Source organism: Hylobates moloch, unplaced genomic scaffold (genome assembly GCF_009828535.3).
Source record: "Hylobates moloch isolate HMO894 unplaced genomic scaffold, HMol_V3 SCAFFOLD_26, whole genome shotgun sequence".
Lineage (NCBI taxonomy): Eukaryota > Metazoa > Chordata > Mammalia > Primates > Hylobatidae > Hylobates > Hylobates moloch.
The window spans coordinates 2811647-2833678 of record NW_026652301.1 but is presented as its reverse complement, the minus strand read 5'-3'; the positions used below and the strand labels follow the sequence as shown (position 1 = coordinate 2833678).

The 22032-nt window shown below is 38.7% G+C and overlaps 1 protein-coding gene across 5 annotated transcripts in view; it reads left to right on the top strand.

Annotated features, from left to right (window-relative positions):
- Window positions 1-21587, top strand: part of LOC116463144 (metabotropic glutamate receptor 1) — a 413105-nt gene extending 391518 nt beyond the window's left edge. For 3 of the 5 annotated variants that reach the window (XM_032146109.2, XM_032146110.2, XM_058434470.1), the window contains one exon: window positions 17860-18883. In XM_032146109.2, coding sequence (XP_032002000.1) covers window positions 17860-18787 — 928 coding nt within the window. In that variant the 3' untranslated portion in view covers window positions 18788-18883. Of the gene's footprint in view, window positions 1-10585; window positions 10671-17859 lie in introns of all 5 variants that reach the window. The other 2 variants (XM_058434471.1, XM_032146111.2) reach the window with 2 other exon arrangements.
- The last annotated feature ends 445 nt before the right edge of the window (window positions 21588-22032 follow it).

The following is a 22032-nucleotide window of genomic DNA, read 5'->3' as shown; positions in this document are numbered from 1 at the left end:
ACTAGCTTTTATTTTCATTTGGTACTTGCATGATATACCATTTTCCATCCTTGGATTTTCAGCTTTCTAACCTTTGACTTTCACCTTTTGCGTTTATATGTTTAAGGATTGTGTCTTATATGTGCAGCATCTAAGTTTGATTTTGCTTTTCAGTCAGTCCGATAATGTTTACCTTTAAATTAGAATATCTAGTTTATTTTTATGTAATATAAATGCTGACATAATTATATTTATAGCTACCACTTAACTATTTTCTATTTGTCTCACTGGATTTATGTTCCATTTTATCTTTTTTCCTTCTTTTGATTTGTCTAATATTTATCAAAATAATAACCACTAGTATTTTAACATTCAACTTTCTCCTGTATTAGTTTGTTAGCTCTACATTCTTTTATTATTTTTTATGGTTACCATAGAAATTACAAAAAAAATTTAATCTTTTACAGTCTCAAATAAATTAGTAGTTTTATCACTTCCCAAGCAAGGCAAGGATCATGAAACACTTAAATTTATCTTGCATCACTGTTGTGCTTTTTTCCCATGCATTTCATTTCTACACATATTTTACATCCTATCTTATATTATTATTAATGTGATTGATTTGCATAATCAATATTTATGTATCCCCATATGTTTCTCCTTTGTGTTATAATCCAGTTACAGACTGAGCTGATTTGATGTGGACTGTGGTTTTATAAAACTTGTTCTGCTTCACCTGGTGCATCTTGTTCTAAGGGTAGAGCTATCCAGGGGTGCTGACTGAGATTCTGGGTTCTGATTGTGTACTTGAACCTCTAATCCTTTGAAAGTCTTGACTCCAATTTTGATTCCTCAGCACCGTGAGACTTCCAGAAACTCTACTCTGATTTTCAGCAGCTTACTGCTTAGTTTTGTATCCTGTGCTTTGTGTAGCCTAAAATGTGATAATTTTTCTAGAGGGAAACCACCAAGTGTCAGTCTCACTTTTCTTTGCTTCCCTCTCTCCAAGATCTCGGTTCCTCAAGTTCTAGCTGCCTTGGAGCACTTGAATTCAAAATTTTATGTCTACAGTCCTGTGAATGTATCAAAAATTTTCCTTGCTTCTTTGCCTCTTAGTTAAGACTCTCTGCCTGGATTCTTAGTCTGTTGTCCTGTATCAAGAATCATCAACAATTCCAAGGGGAAAAACAGCTTGAAGATGATCCACTTACCTCTCTGAATTCCCGTTCCTTCTGATTTGTTGATCCGTTGCATTCTGGTGCCACGACAGCTTCTCAATATCTTCCAGTGGTTTAAAAAAATTTATCTGGTTTTTCTTGCTGTTTTCAGTGGGAGAGTTAGTTTGCCCTGGGGTACTACATATTAGCTGAAAGCAGAAGTCTCCTTATACCAATCTTGATCCCTCCCTTTTATATTATATCTACTGCTTAACACTATTGGAGGATGTTAGAAAACCAATACCTTTCTCAATAGGCTGTGATGTGGCTATGCTGTTCTTCAAGACTATGGTGATTATACTTGTAATACTATGAGAGAAATTGTATGATAATTGCTTATTCAGTTCTTTTTCAGGTTCCATGTGTGATGACATGAAGCTATTAACGCCTCTGCTTCAAGAGAAATACTAGTGTAAAATAAACCTTAGTGGAAATAGGTATCTAATATTGAGGTTAGTGCCATAGCCAAGAATTTCAGAATCCTCACAAAATTTAGGTTTTTGTGTTATAAGTCCTTTATAATTATCATTACATCTTCAGTTTTAAGCCTCTTACTAAGTAATTATTTCTTCTTTTCAAAACATCCTGAGGTGAAAATTTTAACTTTTGGCTAGTTGTTTTCATCATCCTTTTCTCTTCCCTTCTGTGATAAATCAAAGTAAGATAATAAAAAGTCTGACTTTGGCAGTTTGTCATCTAAAGTCTATCTGGAAGCACAGCAGGATATTTTCCCTTTTGTGTAACTTGATTTACCTTTTTTTCCTCCTAATTTTGAGCGTCTGCTTTCTCATTAGAAAAGATGCCTATATGTGAGAACAAACACTTAAAATGTATGTACAATTAAATAATGTACTTACAACATGAAAAGTACTAACTGTACTCTACTGTAGAATTCTGAAGTAAGAAAAACTTCAGTAGTAATTAACTTAAGAATACTAGTACTGTGCCAAATTCTATCATTTAAATTTGGCATGTCTCCTTAGTAGCTGTTCATATCTTTTAATATATAGTTTTAGAATGTTTACATTATATCTTTTTTTAAGTGAAAGAAAATATGTGTGCAGCCCCATATAGTATCTTAGTTACTGGGGAAAAGCTAAGAGGAAAAGGAATCGTAGTCTGAATTATTAGGTCCTGATAAATTTATTTTTATAATAGAAGTTATTGCTTTTTTTATATTAAAAATAATAAACATTTACAGTGTGCAATTTGGAATATATTGGGAAGCACAAGGAAGCTAAAGTTAGTTACTTCCAATTATACCTAGAAAGAAAAATCAGCACTGATATTTTTATGTATATCCTCATTTTAACACACACATGTATACATACATGCATATACATACACATTATTTTTACTATTTTTTAAATTTAAATTTTCCTGGGGATATTATGACATTCAATATTAAATTTTATAATTAATTTAATAATTTATACTAAAAATAATTGCTTTTGCTATCCCTTCAATTAGCAAAGTAATAGAGAAGCTCAAAATTATTTCTTGCTAATATTCGTATTTAGAATATTTCTATATACTGTTTTGATTTATTCAGTCATTCATTTAACACTCATATAAGTAGAGTGGCCATATGTATTTTTACCTACCCAGGCAGTCCCAATTTATCCCTTTTTTGTGGCTTAATTATAGAGGAAACTTCTTTCACTCTTAAAAGTAATGTTTGCATGAGAAATTCTATGGTTTTCTTAATTATTTGAAAAAACTGGGGCATATGAAAGCAGAATAATGTGGCACATAAGGTAATTCTGACATGAATTATGTCCATCTTTAGAGACTATGGCCTATGGGAAATTAGAATTAACATTAATAACATGCAAGGAGTAAAAAGGATCACAGGAGAGGTACAGAGATTTCGCCTACATTGCAATGTGAATTGTACAGGAACTTGACAAACATGTTGGAATTGTGAAGGAAACATATGCAAGATCCCATGAAGGCTAAGGATCCTTTAGGGAACCTAAACATTATCAAAGAAACAGAGGGAAGAAAAATATTAAGATATCATTTTACAACCCTTGGTTTGGCAAAAATTAAGAAATGAAGAATTCTGGTAAGACTTTTGTTTTGGGTAGAATGAAAGAGACTGTGGCGGAATAGCTCCCAAGAAGAATAATTGGAAAAACAACAGGAAGGACAAAGATAGTTTATTTACAGCATCAGGGAGCTACTGAAATGATGAAGATTAATGAGACTCAAATTTCAGAGAATGGAGAACTGAAAACTGAGACAATTATCTGCAACACTGTTTCCATGGGACAAACACTGATAGTGTAAATTTGCCAATTCAGGGCACTATATCGAGGCTGAGTGTATTTGTTCATTCTCACACTGCTATACAGAACTACCTGAGACTAGGTAATTTATGAAGAAAAGAGGTCTAATTGACCACAGTTCCACAGGCTTAACATGAATCACAACTGGGAGGCCTCAGGAAGCTTACAATCATGGCAGAAGGCGAAGGGAAAGGAAACACATCTTACCATGGCAGAGCAGGAAAGCAAGTGAGTGAAGGGGGAAGTGCCACACACCTTCAAACAACCAGATCTCCTGAAAGCACACTCACTATCACCAGAACAGCAAGGGGGAAAGGGGAAGCCTGCTTCCGTGATGCAATCACCTCCCACGAGGCCCCTTCTCTGACATGCTGGGATTACAATTTGAGATGGGATTTAGATGGGACAGAGAGCCAAACCATATCCCTGAGTTTCCAGGCTTGGGCCCAGCAGAGAATCAATGGAAGGACCAGAGGAAACAGGAAATTTTTGGTCACAAATGACTGGGGTGAGGAAATGAAAGGCCAGAGAGGCTTCACCACAGGTCCAGCTTCTCCCTCAACACATTTGCTGATGTCTGCCATTGGGTGGGTCAGAAAGATTAAAAGATAAGCTGAATATATCTAAAATACAGAATAGGTTTCCATGGAGTTCTCCAGTGCTGAGAGACAGACTCATCGAGGAGAGAGCTCAAAAACACTTTTGTAATCATGTGAAGCTAAAATGACAAAAATGAAGACTCAAAGTCATTCAAACACATGATCAAGGTTCCTTGTCAAGATATTTTCCTAATTTTGAAGCTATCTGCAGTAGAAGACCAAAAATCTAAATAGAAAAATCTTTGAAAAGCAGGGGACAGAAAGAAAGACCCACCAGATGAAGTGCACTAGTGCACAGCCAGGCTTTCTATTGAAAGTCCTGAAGGGATATGCCCTATGGTAGACTGATTTTTATCAAAATTGCAAAATGGCTGTGACTCAGCTTAGTCACTGGTTGGAATACATTAAGCAGTGCCCCTCTGCTTAGGAGAGAAAATGGTAAAGCAGGATCGCACTTTCTAGGGCCTCTACATAATCTTATTTTATATGTTCACAGTGTCTCTTCTGATATAAAATACTATTAAGCATACCAAGAGATAGGACCATATTACTGGAAAACCTAGGGAAACAGACAATAGAAGCAGACCCCCATGTGATACACTATTGGAGAACGTTAGAAAACCAAGTCAGGATTCTTAACATTGGTAAATAAAGGAAAAGAATAATCTGTTTACCTTGCATTTTCTGTGTGAACTCTATCTCAGAGGAACTAAATAGATGATGAGAGAAAGTTCTTATTTAGAAGGGAAATAGAGTTGACAGATACAAAAAGAATGATAGAATTGCATCACCACTTTGTAGTCTCATAATAAAATAATTTATCTATCCTCTGATAATTAATGGCTGCTAAAACTACCAGAGGAAAGACTGATGGGATGTTTTACAAAGTATGCATCAGGATAACAACATCTGATATCTTTGAAAATTGCTATAATAAAAAGTTAATTTTAAAAATGTCTAAAAACCAAGCAGAATGTCTAAAAACCTCATACACTAGTGTAAATTGTTCAAGAACTTTGCAAAACAATTTGGTAATATATAAGAAAGACGAATGTGCATGCTCAACAATGTACCAATTCCAGTTCTAAGTACATATCATGGGAAAAAAGTCTCCCACGTTTGTGCAAGAAGACATACTTAACAATGTTTATTGCAGCATTGATAAAATAGCAAAATGTAGGAAACAAACTAAATGGTCATCAGCAGAAGAATGGATTATTTTTTGAAGTGTGGTATTTGTTCAATTTAGTTTAAGTGAATGAACTAGAGTTATATATACCAACATAATACTGTACAAAAAGGGAAATTGTTGAATGGAAATGTAGAGTAATGTCAAGTATATCAAATATAATATGCTAAACACTATCATGTATTATTTACTAACACATGAATATACATGCTGTAAAAGCATTAAAATATGCCAAGTGACAATACATACCAATTTGTCTCTTTAAAAGGAGAAGGTTCATATTTAGAATAATATACAGAGGGCTTCAAACATATCCTCAATATTTTCAAAAGAAAGAAGATTTTAATAAGGCAAAATGTTAATATTTAACAAATCTATGGTGGTAACTAAACTGAATGTCATTAAGCCATTCTCTGTAGTCTCTTACTAGCTTATGAATCTTAATAATTAACAATTTTGAAATGAAGCAATATTTTACACCTATATGGAAAGACTGCATTGTGCATATATATAAAGAGTTTTAATATACATGCATGCATTAAAAGGAAGGGTGGAAAAAATTTCCATTTATAGAGAGCCTACACACATACCCAGAGCTCCATTCTCCATTCCTATAAACAAATGCTGAAAAACAAATATTAAAATTCAAAAAATAGGCAAAAATGCACTTGGCTTTGGAAAGCAATCAGAGGCACAAATTATGTATTTATCTATAAAAACGACATAAAATAGACTGCACCCTGCTAAAATGGTCTTGAGTGGTGGCTGTCATTCTTTATGATTACTTTGGACAGCTGCTGCATTATTATTTCCATGGTGAGCTTTCTATATTTTTAAGACTGACCATATGGAATTCTATAGACCATTTTATCTCTGCTAAAAAGTAGATTAACCTCCAAACCTCCATAAACATGCAACTTCATAGACAGCTAACCTGACTGTGTGCCTCACCTGTTCCTGACAAATCCGTTTAAAGTCACTGTTACCCAAATAAAAAAAGCCTGGAAGAGAGAGAAAATAAAGTCTAGTTTATTTTCTACTAAAAGTTATTGACATTCTTGAATAAGGAAAGTGGCTGAAGTCAACAAGTAAAGTGAAGGGAAGTTTGAGATCCTATGAAATAAGTCTAAGCTAAATACACACCAATATTTTAAATATCTGAGTCTTTTGTCTGTGTCTTTATTTTTCCATCCTTCACAATAAGGGTATTAATAGCAATGGCTTATGGATTCGGCTGGAATAGCATTTTGCTATTTGAAAGCATTTTCACACATACTTTTTAAACAATCCTTCTTTATGGATGAAAAAATTGAGTCTCAAAGAAGTGATCATACAATTGGAAAGTGCCAGGCCTCCTGATTCAATGTTCAGAGATCTCATTGCTAACATCATACTGAGTAAAATTTATTTGTAACAAATTCTAACTTCATTTAAAAAATAAATCTTTACATAGAAAGTGAAGAATGGGTGACCTGATGTAAATAAAATAACATATTAAAGCAAAGTCATACAGAGTTAAGTATCTCTCAAAGTGAGATAGGCTATTATATCGAGGAAGACTGGACAATGGAAATATATGGGTAAAGCTATGCAGAATCCATCAGTGTACGACAAGCGGTGACTTTACAAAAGGAAGAAAGGAAAAGGAAAAAGGAATGGGAAGAGGAGGGGAGGAGAGGGAAAGGGAGGGGAGGGAGGGAGGGAAAGAAAGGAAGGAAGGAGGGAAAGAAAAAAGGAAGGAAGGAGAGAAAGGAAAAGAAGAGAGAGAGACCTTTGCACTTTAAGAAGAAATTGAAGAGGACTCTTTCTAACTAACTTCTGGGGTTTCTTTAAATCCACAACTTCTGCCAAAAGATTCAAGCACAGATTTGGGACTTATATTTGACAAGCCCCCATATGCTACATTTTCCCTCCAAGCTTTTACTCTGGCTTGCTGAATCTGTGGTTGGTTGAATATGTGGTTTTACAATTGCTAAAAATACCCTGAAGTCAACCTCTTTCTCTCAGTTTTTATGCAGTTGATAAAATGGCCACTCTGGCCTCAGATTTTACATGGCTTGTCCTGTAACCTTTAATAAAACACTCCTTTCATAAAAGCAAGGTCTGTACTCAGGGTCATTTATGTTTCACTTCAATACAAAGTGAAAGTCAGAGACCAAACAAAAGGGATCATAAAGGAGATGCTCTATTGTTTTTTGTTTGTTTGTTTGTTTTTCAAATCTCTCCTTCAATAGTTAATTAGGGTGTCTTTGGGATTACTGAGTTACTGTGTGAAGCTTTGCTGTCAATATGCCAGAAAGCCCCAAAGGAACTGCAGAACTGTCCCCAAACTGCAGGAGTAGGTTTTAAGATGGAATGTAAGTCACAGAGGCCACAGAGTTTCCCATCCAATTCCCGGGAGACACAGAAGTACAGATGCTGCCCGAGTACACCACACTGTGCAACTGTGCTAAGGTCAGTACATCGACCAAGTTGTCAAGGCATCCCCCCGCCCCTTGTTTTTATCGTTAGACATCCCCAGCAGGCAGGACCAGCTGCATTATTTGCAGGGCCCAGTGCAAAATGAAAACACGGAGCTCCTGATTCAAAAAGCAGGGGAAAAGTGTTAAAGGTACTACATTACAAAGCCACAGCTTCTCTTGATCTGTCATGGTGTTTTGTATTTTTCATTTAGTGCTGTGTTCCCTTGTGTGGGGCAAATGAAGTCCCACCAGACACGGCCACCCCCATTTTGTGACTACACGTGCACAGCCCACAGGCTGCCAGGCTCCCCTCCAGCCAGTCACTGGGCAGAGGCCATAGGGAAGTTGAACCAGTTACCTCTCTTTCTCACGTCCCCTTTGCCTCAGCCCATATTAGACAGGTGACTCCCAAGGGTATTGCAATAACAGTGCAGAGACACCTAAGGTATCTGGATAAAGGATGGGCAAGAGGCTTGCCACTGCATGTTGCCTACCAAAAGTGCAGTGGCACTGCCAGTCCAGGGAGGAGACAGCCACTGCCATTCATTACCTTGAGATAGTATAGGTCACATACATCAGACCCTGATCTTGTCAGGACTTGTGCCCAACCCCTTGTCAGTGGTGGACAGTGGTAGTGATTTCTAGACAGGGGCAGGTAGTGGGAGGCTGGACAGGGCTGGGACCCAGGGGACAAGAGTCTGAAAAGCCTAGAGCCTGTCCAGAAAAGCAGGGAGGCTGCAAGATGTGGGCCATGTGTCAACTGAGGCTCCAATCTCCCAGCGCATGCTCTATTTTCCCATTGACCATCCCTTGCAAAACACAAATTAAAAAATAACATTTTTCTGAATTTCAAGAGGATGATCACAGAGCACTAAACATCAAGTGCAGGGCTCTTCAGAGGGAGGGACTGTGTTTGTCTGTCTGTGCTGGTTCCAGGCCCTTGAAGCTGGTCCTGCCAGGGCCCCAGTTCCCAGTGCCAATTGAATAGGCCACATACAGACATTCCTAAAAAGTAGAATTAATTAGAGGCTCAAGAGCATTCAAACAAGGCAAAGCCTAATGCTTTGAGTGTATTTTCTATCTTCTTTCATGAGAAATAAAGTTGCTTGAATATCATTTTACATATTACTTCCCACTAACTTCATTTGTATATTCAGATATACCTTTATTCCTGATCATCTCCTTGCTAACATTTTCATTGTTTTAATGATCTTTTGATTTTGAGTAGGCATCTTGAATGTCAGGGGCATATTACCTTGATAAGTTTGATAGCAAACAGTGTCTGTTTTTCTAATTTTATTAAATGAATGGATTATTGCAGTAATAATGAAGTTACACCAAGGTGTCTCAAATTCTTATTTTTGGATGAGGATTTCAAATTACTCTGGGTAGATCATGCACGTTTAAATGATTTCGTGAATCGTCCAAACTTGACGGAATTGTACGTATGGATTAACTTTGTTTTTTCTCTGTTACATTCAATGTGCTATGGAAAATCTTTTCCTGCCTTATACATTCAGATCAAATCCCTTGCTTTCAGGTAGTGAACATCTTTTCCACAGTATTCTTGTTTAAAATTTAAAACTCACAGCTCTTCTTCCCAGCACCTGTCAGGCCTCAGCCTGAAAGACTTGGAATGGGAAGGGGCATGGTCTCCTCATGCAATACCTCTTTCTCCTCTTTCTTCCGAGTTTTCACTCTTTTGTCTACTTTGATGGGAAAAAGAGATAGAAGAGAAGGAAAAGGTCTTTGACTTGCCAGGAGCCATTTTGGTCCTCTTCCAGGTTACCCTGGACAGTTGTCACCAGGATCTTTTGGGTAGAGGGTCAGATGTTGACTCATAGAGAATATTGATGAGTTTGAGGAGCCCTACAGAGAACTACATCACTGCAGAGTCCCCTGACATGAGAGATTTCTCCCCAGTTGAACCAGCCTCATCCATACCACCTGTAGCATGTGCTGATAGTTCACCCTAAGTATTCTGTCCCTGAAATTCTTTTCCATGCCAGGCAGCCCGCTTATGTGGCATGACAGCCAGATAGCTTTATCCCACAACCTTCTGCAGTGCTAGCTGACTCATGGGAAAAGCACTTATCCTTATTCCAACAAATGATGGAAAGGCCAACTACCCATGGCTGCCCATCAGCCTTGTCATGTCTAGCTAGTTCTCTTCTCCATCTGCCAAAGGGGCACAGAGGACAGATTATCCTAGGTGCTGTATAAGGAGACATCCAGCTAGGGAATGAGATGATATTCTTCCTGTGTGCAGATTCTTCCAATCTCAACAGGTGGGTCTCTTGCTGCTCCCTCTCTCTCTACCATTGGACACTTTCTGTCTTGTGAATGCCAAGAGATAAATATATGAAGTGACAGCAATGCATTCATTATGCCATAATATGCAGGAAAATTAACAGTGCAATTAAAAGTCACAGTGTCAGACATAAACTCATGCACTTCCTTTAAGAGGAGTAGAGGGTGGGAAGAATCAGTCTACATCAATGTAAGTAGAGATGAAGTCCACTGCCACCAGGGATAAAGAAGGGTGTCAACAGTGGAGGGAAAGAGCAAACCTGGGGTAGACACACACACACACACACACACACACACACACACAGAGCAAAAAAAGCATCTGCCACTTGGAAAGAGATGCACCCCACTGACATGGTTTTAAGAAATAGCCTGGCAATAAGAAACAGCCAGGCAGAGCAGGAACCATACAGGAAACGGAGGTGGAGGCAATACAGAGCAAGGCTCAGGGCCAGGCACTGTCTGAGTGGTGGACTTGCCATATCTGCACACATGTATAATCCCCTCGCTCACTGGGTGTCTTTTTCTTTTCAATCTTCAGGAAGAGGCAGCCAGAATTCTCGCCCACCAGCCAATGTCCGTCGGCACATGTGCAGCTTTGAAAACCCCCACACTGCAGTGAATGTGTAAGAGAAGCTGCATGGAAAATCTAGTGTTTTGCCCCTTGCTTTCTCTCTCCTGGGTTTTTCCACTTTCTAACATGGAAACAGATGTGGTGCATGCCATCAGAATGAAGAATTCATTTACGTGCCATGGTTTGCACGACTGCCTTAAATTGATTGTCCATCGTTCTTAAAAGGACACTGTCAAGTTGCTCATTTAGTCTTTTTGCTTTTTTATGTTTTGATGCACTATATCATTTTTCTGATTCTGAAGATTCACTTTTGTTTGTGACTCCCACTCACAAGCTTGAAAGTGAATTTTCCCCCTTCAGAAATTTGTCAGCTTCTCCTTGGCAAACAGAGCTCTTTCTTTTCTTTTCTTTTTTTTTGCCTTTTTGCGGTTGCACAAATGTTTGAAATGATGCTGTCTGCACTAAAGTAAAAGCCATAGCTTGAATTTATGGAAGAGTTCTATCATGTCAGTTTGCAGGGGTGGGTACCAACATGAGCCTCTGCTGGGTGCCTCCCACGCCCTGGGGAGCACAAAACAAAAGTTTTGTGAGTCCCACAAAAAGTACACTTTACAAAAAGGAAAAGTAGTCATTTTCCTAACATTATGAGTGATTTTTATCAGATTTCCTCGTCTGATAAAAATAATGCATGTTTGGTCCCATTTTTGACCTTTAGATCTTGACAGTGTCTTTTTAAGTTAACAAAAGAACATAGACCATGTTCAGTTCGTTGTGCACGGAGTCTGTGGTCATTTTCAGCTGTTCCTTTACAGCCCTTCAAACTCCTGGGAGAGTCAAAGGTACACATTCCTGCAGCAGGAGGGAGCCCACTGATGAGGTGTCTGTGGCTTGAATAGCTCTTCAGATGAGAAGAGCCCGATTTGTTCAAATGTCTGCTACTGAACCTGGCCATGAAGGCTGGTGAATAGGGCAGTAACATCTCTTCCCTTCACTCAGTGGAGTGCAATGGGAAGTCTGTTGTCTGCCTTTTTGCTATTCCTTATACAAGCCCAAATAGAAAGAGTGTGGTCTCCACCAAATCATATTGATTCTTAGAGGAACAAATATGGTAGTCCTGCCGGTGTTCCAGGTAGTAACTGAGAGGTGTCTGTGCATCTAGGTCAGAGCCACTCTACTGTGGCTGGATGAATTCTCTGTAATTCTCCCAAGCTCAGAAGGCACTGAGTGTTTCTTGTATCATGGGGTGAGTCTAACCAAGGACACAGCAAGGAGATTCTAATTGTGAGAGCTGCTGGCTGCCTGTCAAAAAGGATTGATGGGAATGGGTAGATGTTCTTGTCTTGTCCTGACAGCAGGGCCAGAGAGAGAGGAGAGTTGACTGACATTTTGTGACTAAAAGGTGAGTGCCTAAAAGCAAAAGTAAAAGCTGAATGTGGTACATCCCTGGTGGGTGACAAAAAATAAAGTAACAGTCAGCAAAGCTAACAGATTGGCCGTTAAGAACTTTCAGAATAGGATCTATTCAAACTTTCCTTCTTCAGACCATAAAGGATTAGGAAGAGATAAGTAGGTTTAAATCTGTGCACCATAGACTAAACTAAGACTGGATATTTTTAGCCATGGTTGTTCCTGTTAAATTTTTTTTTAAAGATATGTTCTTTTGTGACCTTCAGTTCCCACTGTTTTTGTGAATAGGCAAGGCAAAGAGATTAGTGATGACGGAAATAAAGCTGCCTACTGGACCATTATGGTCTGTCTAGATCTATCCTACTCCTGAGAAATAATCCCAACAGAGCAATGCAACTGTAATTTTTATTGCAATTAGAAAATTTATGAATTTTCCAGTTGCAGGAAATATGGCAGTTGCATTTCTTTGTTGAGAAATTGACAAATTGGAAAATTTACCAGTTTTCCCATTTCTCAAGATGAATTGTGAGAACTCCAGGTAGAGCCGAGGAGCATCAGAATCTCTTACTATTAAGAGATTGTTTCTGGTAGCACAAAGCATAGAAGAAATAATAATGTTTGACCTGAAGTTCCTTTAAAGGGAGCATAATTTAAGTTTATCTATACTTCCTGAAGAAATATAATCCTATTTGTTATACCTCTGCTAAAACAATGCCATGGTACAAACATATTATCTTAAATAGACTTTGGTATGAGAATTTCTTAGATCAGCCAGTAATCATGATTAGGTTGAACCAAAGACCATTCAAACTGTACTTGGAAAAATGTTAGTATCCATCAGAATTCTATTCTTTAATATGAAATAAATTGGGCAATGTTCTCAGCCAGACAAACTTTATGGTGCCTTCCATACTTTACTGAATTTGATTAGGTAATTTTATCTCTGAATGTCTTTTTCTTTATTGATCAAATGAAGAAAGCACAGGTCTTAATAAAGGCAAACTGATTTTCTTTGTATTGTCTTTTATCTGCTGTCATATAACTTGAGGATGTAGGATGTAATTGATCTAAAAATCCTAAAAGAACTGCGTATTTAGACTTTGTGATATTCTCTAATTTCAGCAAGCCAATGGCTCTCTGACTAGCTTATGATGAAGGTAGAATTAAAGGGGATAAGGCTAAGATTCACAATACTATTTAAGATGTAATATCCACAGAAACTACCAAGTTCTCATATAATTAGAAAGCAATTACTTAAGAAACACACTCAGAAATTCTTTACCTTACAGCCAGTGGTGAGTCAAAAAGGCGAGAAATTGTAATTATGTTCAGATAGGCCCCCAAGTTTGAGAATACATTCTAAATATGCAGATTTTTCTGGAAGGCTTTCAAGAAGTGGAGCTGGAGTCAGTGGGAGTCCTTTGTATTGATGACAAACTTGAGGTTGCCTGGGAAAACAGACGCCTGATACAACTGGTGTCAAATAGTTCCTAGGCCTGAGATTCTACAAGACCTACTTCTCAAGCTGCACTAGGGTACCAGAGGGCTGATGAATGTGAAGTTGAAATATTTGGACAGCTGTATTTCCAGTATTCCTTTGGGAAAGTCTTGGTGGGGTCAGAACCTCCCCTTCCTTAACAGGCCTCATGTTCTAGCTGTAGCTGTGGGAGCCAGAGCAGAACTGTCCTGAAGCCTGTGCCTTTTGATTTTTTTTCTTGGTGAGCTGATTCTCTCCTTGCTGGGACTCAATGGCATTTTCTGGTTCCATTTTCACTTTCAGAGAAAATAAGTGCTACCCTCCTCAGGTTTCAAGGAGTGAGCCTCTCTTTCTTACGTGAAGGTCTTGCATTATCTGTGGGCTTTCTGGATACTGTCCTTATATCTGTTGTGAAGCTATTAAGCCTAGAGGCAAAGACTTGATTTGGACATAAGAGAGACAGGTGTTGTGTAAGCTTCCCCTTCGGCAGCTTGTGCAGGAGGCTTCCCTCCTGATGATCTCAAACACCCACCCACTGTTATTCCCATTTTAAAACTCCCTGGATCAGAGAACAGTGTACCCTGCAGATGTAACTAGTACTTACTGAAACAAATAAAACAGACAGGATCACTGAATGCCAAAGATACACTCATCTGTTTACAGCACCCACTCTCAACTATTCTCTAAAGTGCTGTAAATATTGGGTTTTCTGTTTGGGGGATTGCGATAGTTAACTAATGAAAGAAAAACCAAAGCAAGATCCTGAACCTGTTGTTCCTGGAACTGCAGCCTCAGGCCTGCCTAGCTGTCCACACAGTAACTATGCATTATCCTATACATCCTGTAGGCCTAACAGTGTTTTCCTCCAATTGAGCCACCTGAGATATTTACTCTAAATGCCTCTGCATTTGATCTTCAAATATAAGATTGATTTAGGCCTCAGGTCTGTCTTTTGAAGTTGGAGCAAAAGGTTCAGGTGCTTTGTAACAATTATGTGGTGTTTTCTAAACCAGATTGCTTTTCCTACAATTAGGAGGCCAAATAAAATTAAACAATAGAAGGAAGAAGCTGGTGGCAGAAGCAGAAATGATTAAAGTTATCTGGGATTAAATAAATGTCATATTGCAGGATAATATTGCATTTTTGTGATGTATTTATTCTTTTTTGATATAAACGGATTTGATTTTACATATTTTTCTCTTCTTAATATCACAGTAGTGGGTTCCCAGCCTTCTCAAATAAGATACTCTCTTTTCTCACCAAAACAGTTCTTAAGCCTTCACCTGAATCTATTATTACTAAATGTACCGCTACTCATGGCCATTTGAATACAGAACAAAACAAAAGCTTCCCAGAATTTAGTTACACATGTATTGAATAGCACACTTTATCATAACAGCATCTACATACATTTAAAAACAGCAGTGCATTGTCTACAAATGCATAATATTTATTCAGTCTAAAAACAATGCTTAATGCAGGTATAGATGCATGGACCTTTCAGATTACCTATGGACCACAGGTAAGAAATGACTCATCTTGAAGGACCAAAGTTTATACTCTGCTGCAATGTCTGTGAGATGATACATTCCTTCTACTATCTTTGGTTTTTAAAAAGCAATTTATTTTGTCCTTGAAAAAAAGATTACACTAATTTTCTTAATCTGATAAATGCCCTGAGGCGAGAGATCTGTTTCCTAATTAAACAGTACTTTACAGCAAATCTAGAGCAAGACTGAGGGGAATGAAAGTTATCAGTTTTGAAGGCTGTAGTGATAATGTCCCATCTCAACAATAAAAATTGGATTTAATTAAAACAGAACTAAATTATGATTATATCTGTCTGCAACATGATTAATAATACTGTTAACTTATGAGTGCTTTTGATTTAAAAAGAGGCCCACATAGAACCTGTGGGCAATGAGGAAAACAGCCCATGTGAATGAGTGGGTGAAGTGGATCACATTAGGGCTTTCAGGAAACAAGGTACCTTTTTGCTATTATGTGTGGAAACTAAGGCAATGTGTCATTGGAACAGCTAAGCCTGTTGGTTGAATTAGAGGCAGACTGTTTCTCAAGGGACCTGTTTGTTGTTGTTTTGTTTTTTTTAACACACACACACACAACTAAATAGATGCAGGATAACATTTTGTTTAAGCATTTTCCTGGTGAACATTAAGAAGGTATTTCCTAATGCCTATGAAGAAGTGGGAAGGTGGGGAAGGAAACATTTTTTTCATTGCAATTTAAAATGACGCAAATTATTGAGTTGGATGCTATATATAGTAAGGCATACTTAAGGAGGATAAGAGGCAATTAAGTTTTATATTTGCCTTTCTAGAAGAGGCATATTGAATGCATAAAGAGAAACAAAGTGTGTATAGTGGTAGATGACGGGGCAGTTGAAAAAGATTCCGTGGAAGATGAGCTTACCTACAGTTTTAAGCTCAGAAAAGCAACTGTGGATTCTGGTGGTGATTCTGGCTAGCTGGTTGACTACCTGTTCTTGCCAGGGTCACCACTGGCCTGTTCTTTAGTTTGTTTACCTCAGAAAAGGGTCAGCTATTCCAACAAGATAATGTGGAAGTCAATGAGACAATTTTTAAAAACTTTACAAGCACTTACACAGTGTCAGATAATGTGTAAAGCATATATTTGAAAGAAATATTAACTTTGACATAACAGAGATGAGCTTTTTTCTTAGACAATTAAAAATGCAGTGTAGGGTATCAGATATATGGAGGAACTACCTATTTCCCAAATAATGAGGTCAAAACTTTTAACTGTTTTATCTACTTTAGAGCCTTTATATCCAGAATTTTCTATAATCAATATCAGACATTTACACTCATCTGTACTTACCTGGCTCACTTTACTTTTCAAGATTATAAAATATGAAATGTCAAAATATTACCTTCATCATAAATGATGCTCACATATAATTTTTGAAGTATTCATTCTTGTATTCTCAAGATGATTTAAAAAACCATTATTTAAACTACTGATCATTTCCTACATTTTTTCCAAACAAAAACTAGAATATGGATTAGTCTATTTCACACCTCCACTTAAAGAAAAAAAAGTCCATTTTTATATTCCTTTTAATGTCATAAATGTGTTACTATTATGCTACTTTCTCTGTCATTTTACTGAGTACAGAGAAAAAGCAAACTTCTAAAAAAAAGAAAAGAAACAATTATTTCCTGATTTAAGGATTCCACCATTGTTATTAATAGAAGGCTATGGTAAGGTACCAACATCTGCTAAAAGTTATACAGAATAGAAGCTGAGTCCAGAAGTAAGATCAGAGTTATTACAATAGACAGAACAGAATTTGGGGTGTATGCCACAGTACATCTTATTTTCTTATTCAGGGAGAAATTCCATATGGCTGGTTTTCTGTGGGTGCCATGAAGATGGGAGTTGATAAGGCTGGGATGCTGCTGGCACCCTAAGCCTTTTCATCACCAAGGCTCAATGAGTAGAAATTTTTGTCTCAGTAACTGCTGCTTTGTCTCAATCATAATTTTCTCTTATTTGCATCAAACTATCCTAAAGCAGGATGTGGGCATTTGTATTTTTCCTGGCTTCCTCATTCTATTGCTTTTCAAACACAGCTATTTCAGTGTTCCTAGTGTGAAAATCCCAAACTAGCTGCTGTGAGTCAGGGCCTTTGTGTGATTTGTGATCCACTGTATGTGTGAGAAATAATGCATTGAAATGTTTTTTAAAAAAATCAAAAGCTATGAAGCTCATAAATTGACCATGAGTCTGAGATTTTCTGTCATCTGCTTTTTTATGTTCCTTATAGGTACCCTGTGTGATCACGACACCCTGGTCATGGGAAATACTTGCATATGAGAATGGGCAACTGAGAGGATCTATTTTATAATCCCACAACAAAATGAGAGTAGCTTTGTATGTGGGTCTTAATTTGTCCCAAGGACAATAGCCATTATTTTGGTTGTCCATGTGTAACTAAGATTTTTTTTTTTTTAAAGTTTTCCTCCATCAGTTGGGAGTTTTTCAAAAGTGTGTGTGTGTCAGAGAGAGACAGAGAGGGAGAGGGAGAGAGCGCAAGGGAGAAAAAAGAGAGGTTTGTGAAATCTTAGACCTAAATGAAAATAGCTATTTCTACAACAGACTGGCTTTCTCCTCAACAACTTTTCTCAGGGTCAATATTTCCTTCAGCTTTTGGTGTTCTTTTTGTAAGAGGAGGTATGGGGTGCTGGAGCAAAGGCCTGCAGCAGAGACAGCAGTTAAATCACATTGAGCTAGGTTTGCATATGTTTTCTATGTATTTTATCCTGTGTGCATGATCTATCTGCAAATAAATCCATCTCTATTTTATTCATAGTTCTAATGGCAAGTCTGTGTCATGGTCTGAACCAGGTGGAGGACAGGTGCCCAAGGGACAGCATATGTGGCACCGCCTCTCTGTGCACGTGAAGACCAATGAGACGGCTTGCAACCAAACAGCCGTCATCAAGCCCCTCACTAAAAGTTACCAAGGCTCTGGCAAGAGCCTGACCTTTTCAGATACCAGCACCAAGACCCTTTACAATGTAGAGGAGGAGGAGGATGCCCAGCCGATTCGCTTTAGCCCGCCTGGTAGCCCTTCCATGGTGGTGCACAGGCGCGTGCCAAGCGCGGCGACCACTCCGCCTCTGCCGCCCCACCTGACCGCAGAGGAGACCCCCCTCTTCCTGGCCGAACCAGCCCTCCCCAAGGGCTTGCCCCCTCCTCTCCAGCAGCAGCAGCAGCAGCCCCTTCCACAGCAGAAATCGCTGATGGACCAGCTCCAGGGAGTGGTCAGCAACTTCAGTACCGTGATCCCGGATTTTCACGCGGTGCTGGCAGGCCCCGGGGGTCCCGGGAACGGGCTGCGGTCCCTGTACCCGCCCCCGCCACCCCCGCAGCATCTGCAGATGCTGCCGCTGCAGCTGAGCACCTTCGGGGAGGAGCCCGTCTCCCCGCCCGCGGACGACGACGACGACAGCGAGAGGTTTAAGCTCCTCCAGGAGTACGTGTATGAGCACGAGCGGGAAAGGAACACGGAAGAAGACGAACTGGAAGAGGAGGAGGAGGACCTGCAGGTGGCCAGCAAACTGACTCCGGATGATTCGCCTGCGCTGACGCCTCCGTCGCCTTTCCGCGACTCGGTGGCCTCGGGCAGCTCGGTGCCCAGCTCCCCCGTGTCCGAGTCGGTGCTCTGCACCCCTCCCAACGTGTCCTACGCCTCTGTCATTCTGCGGGACTACAAGCAAAGCTCTTCCACCCTGTAAGGGGGAAGGGTCCACATAGAAAAGCAAGACAAGCCAGAGATCTCCCACACCTCCAGAGATGTGCAAATAGCTGGGAGGAAAAGCCTGGGAGTGGGGGGCCTCGTCGGGAGGACAGGAGACCGCTGCTGCTGCTGCTGCTACTGCTGCTGCTGCCTTAAGTAGGAAGAGAGGGAAGGACACCAAGCAAAAAATGTTCCAGGCCAGGATTCGGATTCTTGAATTACTCAAAGCCTTCTCTGGGAAGAAAGGGAATTCTGACAAAGCACAATTCCATATGGTATGTAACTTTTATCACAAATCAATAATGACATCACAAACATAATCTCTTTTGCACAATTGTGCATAGATATATTTATGCCCACACACACTGGGCCATGCTTGCTAAGGAACAGCCCACGTGGACATGCCAGTCGGATCATGAGTTCACCTGATGGCATTCGGAGTGAGCTGGTGGAGCCAAACAGAGCAGGTGCGGGGAGGGGAAGGGCCCAGGCCAGACCCGTCCCAAACGGATGATGGGATGATGGGACAGCAGCTCCTTGCTCAGAAGCCCTTCTCCCTGCTGGGCTGACAGACTCCTCATCTTCAGGAGACTCAGGAATGGGGCCGCACAGGGGTCTGTCTTCATCTACCGCAACCCGTCCAGTGCCAGCTTTGAGATTGCACTTGAAGAAAGGTGCACGGACTCCCTGCTGCTCTGCGGATTCCCTTTAGTTAGGAAAACAGGAATAAGAGCAAAATTATCACCAAAAAGTGCTTCATCAGGCGTGCTACAGGAGGAGGGAGCTAGAAATAAGACAAACCATCAGCATGAGACTTTGAAAAAAAAAACACATGATCAGCTTCTCATGTTCAATATTCACTTATTGGCGATTTGGGGAAAAGGCCGGAACAAGAGATTGTTACGAGAGTGGCAGAAACCCTTTTGTGGATTGACTTGTGTTTGTGCCAAGCGGGCTTTCCATTGACCTTCAGTTAAAGAACAAACCATGTGGCAAAATTGTTACCTTCCACTTACTGTAGCAAATAATACCTACAAGTTGAACTTCTAAGATGCGTATATGTACAATTTGGTGCCATTATTTCTCCTACGTATTACAGAAACAAATCCATCTTTGAATCTAATGGTGTACTCATAGCAACTATTACTGGTTTAAATGACAAATAATTCTATCCTATTGTCACTGAAGTCCTTGTAACTAGCCAGTGAATGTGTTCCTGTGTCCTTGTATATGTGCGATCGTAAAATTTGTGCAAAGTAATGTCAAATTTACCTGTCAATGTCAACCTAGTAGTCAATCTAACTGTAATTAGAAATTGTCTTTTGAATACACTATATATATTTTTTATGTTCCAATAATGTTTTATACATCATTGTCATCAATATCTAGAGAAGCTCTTTGAAGGTTTGAATACTATGGCTCAATGTTTTCATATGCAGCTCGGATGGACATTTTTCTTCTAAGATGGAACTTATTTTTCAGATATTTTCTGATGTGGAGATATGTTATTAATGAAGTGGTTTGAAAATTTGTTATATTAAAAGTGTACAAAAACTGAGAGTGAAAATAAAAGGTACATTTTATAAGCTTGCACACATTATTAAAACATAAGATTGAACAAAGCATTTAGATTATTCCAGGTTATATTAGTTTTTTTTTAAGATTTTCCACAGCTACTTGAGTGTCTAACATACAGTAACATCTAACTCAGCTCATAATTTGTAAAATCTTTATCAATCACATTTTGCCTTCTTTTAATTTTTATGTTCATGGACTTTTATTCCTGTGTCTTGGCTGTCATAACTTTTTATTTCTGTTTTTTGCTGTTGTGTAATATCCATGGACATGTAATCCACTTATTCCACCTTTACAATCCCTTTTTACCACCAATAAAAGGATTTTTCTTGCTGTTTTGATTTCTTTTATTATTTGTGGAATGAATTCTACCCCCCTTAAATGTCTTTGTTTATGCCTTATGTTCAGTCATATTTTAATATGCTTCCTTCATATTGAAGCTGCTGATTTCTCAGCCAAAAATCATCTTAGAATCTTTAAATATCCATTGCATCATTTGTTCAGAATTTAACATCCATTCCAATGTTGGAGGCTTGTATTTCTTATATTTCATCATATTCTACTGCCAAGTTTAGTCAGTTCCACACCAAGAATGAACTGCATTTCCTTTAAAAAATTATTTTAAAACACCTTTATTGAAAAGATCTCATGACTGAGATGTGGACTTTGGTTCCATGTTTTCATTGTAAGAAAGCAGAAAGTGGAAAATAATGGCTCCAGTGATTAATAGATGGGTCTTTAGTAATTGACAAATTCATGAGGGAAAGCATATGATCTCTTTATTAGTGAATCATGTTTATTTTTTACTCTTAATGCCACTAATATACATCCCTAATATCACAGGGCTTGTGCATTCAGATTTTTTAAAAATTAGAATAGATAAGGAAACAATTTATATTCAAGTGTAAGATGATATCAGGTTGGTCTAAGACTTTTGGTGAACACATTCATTCAACTGTGATCACTTTATTACTCTGAATGCCTACTATTATCCTGATTATGTGGTCTTCTGAATAAATAGATTATTAGTCCTTATGTCATCATTGTTCAAAATTGGAGATGTACACATACATACCCTATACCAAGAGGGCCAAAACTCTTCACCTTAATGTATGTTCTGATACAAATTGTTCAGCTTCTTGTAAATGTGTTTTCCTTTGGCTTGTTACTGCCTTTTGTCAAATAATCTTGATAATGCTGTATAATAAATATTTTCTATTTATTAAATGTGTATGTTCTTTCTCTATAGTCTGTGGGAGTTATAATAATAGAAATAGACCAGTAGAAGAAACGATTCCAAGGTTTTGATTTGACTCAGAACATGTCTTCTGGGTGAAAGCTGGAGAACGCCACACAAGATCTACAGATCAAGTAGGTGAGAAGTACAATTTGACCATGAAGAAGTGGTACCTCATGTTGTAACAGTTTTAAATGAACTCCAAAATTAAAATTTGCAGTGACCTTGGCAGATATTGTCATTCGTCTTTTTGACGAGGGTGTGAGGCTGAACAAACTCCTGGCGTTCTAGTGGAGCTCTGGGGGAAAAGGCATCCGATGGTCCCAGCTTTGTTTTATTCATGCCCTGCAAGGCTTCTCTTTCCATGGTTCACACTTTAGGGGGGCCTCGTTTCCAACCTTACTGCTACTCTTCTGCTCACCCTAAGTTCT